Source organism: Hippocampus comes, unplaced genomic scaffold (assembly GCF_001891065.2).
Source record: "Hippocampus comes isolate QL1 unplaced genomic scaffold, H_comes_QL1_v1.1 scaffold17, whole genome shotgun sequence".
NCBI lineage: Eukaryota > Metazoa > Chordata > Actinopteri > Syngnathiformes > Syngnathidae > Hippocampus > Hippocampus comes.
Window position 1 is genome coordinate 3,096,384 of NW_017805002.1, and position 5,601 is coordinate 3,101,984.

General features: G+C 42.7%; 1 protein-coding gene across 1 annotated transcript in view; it reads right to left on the bottom strand.

The window, feature by feature from the left end:
* Positions 1-231: 231 nt before the first annotated feature.
* The window catches only part of LOC109506973 (potassium voltage-gated channel subfamily A member 10), a 15,256-nt gene continuing 9,886 nt past the window's right edge, over positions 232-5,601 (bottom strand). The window contains exons 2-3 of the mRNA XM_019856051.1: positions 4,189-4,294; positions 232-2,374 (exon numbers count right to left, since the gene is read on the bottom strand). Of these exons, the coding sequence (XP_019711610.1) occupies positions 713-2,374; positions 4,189-4,194 (1,668 nt within the window). The 5' untranslated portion in view covers positions 4,195-4,294 and the 3' untranslated portion in view covers positions 232-712. The remainder of the gene's footprint in view (positions 2,375-4,188; positions 4,295-5,601) is intronic.

Here is a 5,601-nt window from a genome sequence, read left to right on the forward strand (position 1 = left end):
TTGAACATTATTAAATGACATCCTCTGCCATCCTATGCCTACAGAAAGCAATGACTGTAGGCACATTTTAGAATGCACATCTTTGCGCATGATTATTAATGTATAATGTGAGATGATAAGTTTAATTGTTTGGGGAAAAATGGGATTTGTGTACACAAAAAGGCATCGCTACACTGCAAAAAAAAATTTTCGTCTTATCCATTGCTCTTACTCGCTCTTAATATAATTGATGTGTTCAAATGTTTTTGTAGAACTTTAAACATCTGTTTAAAGACGTTCAAAAATTGCGCTGTACAAACATGCTTAGAAAGTAGCTTAAGAGGGCATTTCTATCATGCAGATTTCACTTATTGTCAGGGTACTGGATGAATGAAATTATCTGATTACCGTATATTATTACATGTTTTTCTTTAAAAAATGTTGGTGCCTAAATTGTTCACCAATTCTGGATTAACATGTTTTTCTTTTTTTGGGTGGGGGGGTTGTTTTTTGGTGTGAAGAGGGGGTGGGGGAGAGCTCAATTGCCAGTACTTTACCCAAACCCAAACAAATAGCCCAGTGCTATTTAAGATGGATGGCAGGAAATTGCACTTGTTAAAAGGGTTCCTCTTGTGCTGGGTAGTGTTTATTTCACTTTGTCCAAAAGAAGACAACTTGAGTAAAAGCTAAATACAGTCATCATGCTGCAAAAATGGCTGAAGAAATTGTTATTCTAGGAGTGGAAGCCATTTTTCTCGACGTTCCAGGTGCTCTTGTCGAGCGACGTTGCGCTGTCGTATTTGTCGGCCACCGAGCTCTTCTGCGCTTCGGTGGCGGCATCGATCATCTGCTTCTCGTCCTGTTCCGTCTCACGGTGGTAGAAATAGTTGAAGTTGGACACGATGACAGGCACAGGCAGAGCGATGGTCAGCACCCCTGCGATGGCACACAGGGTACCCACCATCTTACCGCCCATGGTGATGGGGCACATGTCTCCGTAGCCCACCGTGGTCATGGTAACCACTGCCCACCAGAATCCATCCGGGATGCTGACAAACTGTGTCTGTGGCTCGTCGACTTCGGCGAAGAAGATGGCGCTGGAGAAGAGGATGACGCCGATGAACAGGAAGAAGATAAGCAAGCCCAGCTCTCGCATGCTTGCCTTGAGGGTCTGCCCCAGGATCTGGAGTCCCTTGGAGTGGCGGGATAGCTTGAAGATGCGGAATACTCTCACAAGGCGGATTATCCTCAGGATGGCGAGTGACATGTTCTGGCTAGAATTGGTGTCATCGCCGGGGGTGGTCGCGAGCTCTGTGCCCAGCGTGACGAAGTAAGGAATAATGGACACAATGTCGATGATGTTCATGATGTTGTTGAAGAAATCACTCTTACTGGGACATACGGCAAACCGGACACCGGCCTCGAAGCAGAACCAGATAATGCAAATGGTCTCTATAATAAAGAAAGGGTCTGTGAGGTAGGCTACGATGGCTTTGGTGGTAGGGTGAGGACTTGAACCGTCTCTAGTCCCATTAAGAACATGATCCACACCGGGAGTGAAATCGCCATCTTCCCTAAACTCTGGTAAAGTCTCCAGACAAAAGATAAAAATGGAGATGACAATGACGAAAACTGAGACGAGAGCAACAGTTTTGGCGGCACTGGAGCTCTCAGGGTATTCAAACAGGAGCCAGAACTGTCTTTGGAGCTCGTTGGTGGGCAATAGGACCTCAGGCTCTTTGATGAACCCTTCGTCTTCGCGAAACTGCTCCATGGCCTCGTGGCCCAGTTGATAGAAAACGATCTCACTGGCGAAGACATCTAACGGGACGTTGGCTGGCCTGCGGACCCTCCCACCAGACTGGTAGAAGTACAGGACACCGTCGAAGGAAGGCCGGTTACGGTCAAAGAAATACTCGTTTTTCATAGGGTCGAAGTGGCGCATTCGTTTGGCGGGGTCACCCAGTAAAGTCTCGGGAAAGCGGTTGAGTGTGCTCAGCTGGGTCTCGAACATCAGGCCCGAAACGTTGATAATCACTTTCTGGTCTCGTTCCTCTGCGCCGGTCTTCTCAAACAAGTCCTCGTTGTCATAGCAGTCTCTCGGCATCCTGCTGAAGACGCCGTCGGAACATGACTCGCCACTCACCAGGAGCTTTAGATTAGAGATCAGGCTGCAGCTACTGGAAGTGGCTTTGGATGGCGTGGAAGAAGACGCACCCTCACGCCGCCCCCAGCAAGGGGATGGACGTGGGGATGGACGCGGGGATGCCAGGCGGCGGGGCGTTTGCTCAAGATCCGGGATCTCCGATGTGGGTGACGTCGGGTAGCCGGAGTCGCTGGGGTCGCCCAAGTTGATGCCCACATCATCCATGTTTTCGAAGTTAACCAGAGGAACCTAGATAGAGATTCGATAGATGGATAAATACTTTATTTATCCTGCGAGGAAAATTCATTTGTCACAGCAGTAATCAAAAATTCTCACTTGCAGAGGTGGGCAAGTATGTATCAGTGCATCTACATCTTACGGTGGCTGCCCAAAGATCTCACATTCACGTACTTATTTGCAAACCTAATCTATTGAACTGTAAAGTACAGCAGGGAGGAAGTCATGTGTTCAATATGCCACTGTTTTCACTCCTAAAACACCAAAAATGTTACTTTAAAGTATAAAATAGTTTACTGTATCCAGGATCCCTCTCCACATTGTGGCCAAAGGTGGACTCCAAGTCGTTTAAAATGAAATCCTCCACACCAGCAGGCATCACCGGCATCCTAAAGCTGAGGAACCATTCTCTCTGAGGCAAACGGCTTTCATTCTTTGCCAAGCGTGACGACGTGAGAGAGAACGGTAGGGCTTTCCTACACTGCTGAGATGGGCTTCACTGACCGTACTGGTGTCCAGTTTTTTGAAAACTCATTAGCTGATTAACTTACAATTCACATTCACACACATCCACTTCGGCCCAAAGTCTTAGGGGGCACCCACTTCCATGTTAACTGCTTGATGCGCCCGCTTGCCACACAACACATGCGCACTCCCCCTTATAGCTACGTCATCCACACTGAGCTCAATACACAACACAACAATTTGGTGCATACCTCCACCTACTGCACAGGAACTGCTAAGCTTTACCATATATAGTCAATGCAGTCTGCTCAAAGCAACCCTCGAGTGTATTCACCCCGGTGAACAAACACGCGAGACAACAACACACGTGTTCCTGTCAGTCATCAGTGAAACAAGTCCATTCGTGACTGAGATGGTCCATCGGTACTGACCCGGTTGAAGACGATTACACTGACGAATTGAACCCCACATCTGTCAGTGCTTAGTCCATCAGCTTTTTGAAGCTTCTCATCTTTCATCAGCAAACCGGGCATCCGTTAGTGACGTATTGATGGATTTTCCATCAATACTAATGGAGTGCCCAATTCTGCCTGCTTGTGTAACTAATACTGTATGCTTTCGAAAAAAAACAATGTAAGAACAAATACGAAACCAGTATTGCTGAAAAATGAAAAGAAAATTAAATCCAATCAGCAATTTTGCTGATTGTTTTTTTTTTTTGGAGCCTATCCTCTGAAATGAAGATGAAAATCTTGTCAACTGACTGTTTTTATTCTGAGGAAAAAGAAAAAAAAAGCATTAAAACCTTGGTATTGATGTTAGGATGAATTAATCGATAGTATTTTTTTTGTTACATTTTAGAGGTCCTCTTTTGTTGGTGTTCCTTGAATGCACCACAAGCGCTGTCAAAAGTGAAAAGGAAAGTATGATTTTGCTTTCAATGCTATTGATAGCTGGTGTAGTCGACATTCCCATTGTAATTGGACGGTACTGTATTCCTCAATATGTAATATTTTGTGTAAAGAGCAAAAAGTTGTGGGAGTGTGTTATTCAGGCCAGTATGCTAGCCGTTACACTATGCCCCATTTGAAGATGGTTTGTTTGTGTGAATAATGCCACTCCCGATTACAGTCATTTATGTCACATGGGTTCATGATTGTGCATATGCTAGATGCATGGTGTTGAAGCTCTTTATCATACTCTCAACTTTAAGTGGTTTGTTGCCATCTTGTGAAATCGATATGCATTAACAACTTTCTTTTGTTATTTTTTTGTTTTGTTTTGTTTTGTTTTGTTTTGTTTTGTTTTTCGCAATTTGTGTCATTGCCCAGTCCCTGTTCACTACACATTTTTTCGCAAACCTCCATCGCTGTCCGTCTCCTTGAGTGTCAGGAATACAGAAAGGTGTCCTGCGTGGACCTCGGTCCTGCTGCCTGGCATTCAGGCAGCTTCAGTCCTCCCCGTAACCTGAACGGACGGAAGAGCAAAAAAGCAACCCCGCAGTGTTAAATGCTTTTTTTTTGCCTATTTTTGTTAGCATCAGCACACAACTCGCCATCTGATACCCCCTAACGTTCCAACTTGAGATCATGACGGAAGTGAAACCTCGGCAGGTTTGCTCAGGAAACTGCTTACACTGAATGAACGTGTGCATGAGCGTGTGTGTGCTGATCACGTAGTTAATTAGGTACACCTGCATCTGTAATTCAATGACATTCCATGCAAAATGTAGACAGAACTTTACACAGTTTTGTTTCAACTGCTTTACCATCTTCATTTGTTTTTTGTTTTTAATCTACATTTTTAAAAATACGTTTTTTTTCTGTGTTTTTTTTATGTTTCCATTTTTCAACATTCATCATTAGTTCATTCTTTTTATCATCACCTACTGTACAGGAAGTACTTCGAGAATATTCTAAACAATAACCTGCACTTGTAAATGCTCAGGATTCCTTTTTTTTTTTTTATTTCATATTATGACATATTCTTCACTCTCTGTCACTTGATAATAAATCTTGATTATGGTGTAATTTGACTGCATTACTCTATGATTTAAGTTTTCAGGGGTATTATATACAAAATTAAAAATATTAGAAAACAGTATTAAATACGTCTAATATTAATGAACAAATATGTAGTATTTGATAAAAAATTACTTAAAAATAAAAATAGAAAACAATAAAAACAATCATTAAAACAGAATATATATATATATATATATATATATACATGAAGCGTCCAGTGGTCTCTATTCAACCTTACACACACACACACACACACACACACACGTGCACGCATTCACACGTACAGACATGGAATAAAAAAGGTGAAAGCAATAGTGGTCAAAGTCCAATCAGTCATCACATCGATCAAAATTTCATTAAATTTGATAAGTAACACACCCAAAACGACAACAACAACAAAATAAATAAATCGTCTCACAGCAGTACATTTAGGCGCATTTTTAATTATGTTTGAGTTTTTCAAATCTAATCTAACCTTGTTTGAAAAATCTATCCTTTGGACTAATTATGGTATACTGAATTGGCCCTGGAAAAGCCCAAACAAGGTAGGAGCCATCCAGGTCACGGTCATCAACAAAACTTGCATTGAGACAACCGGACTCTTTTTGTTTGTTACATGAAGCGTCCAGTGGTCTCTATTCAACCTTTGCTGATCACTCTATTGTTCTTGTTCCCGCGACCCCGCAAAAAGACTTTTTGGCTGCGTTCCCTTGACCCTTTGTGTTCTCTGTCTTGTCTTGTCTTTTTTTT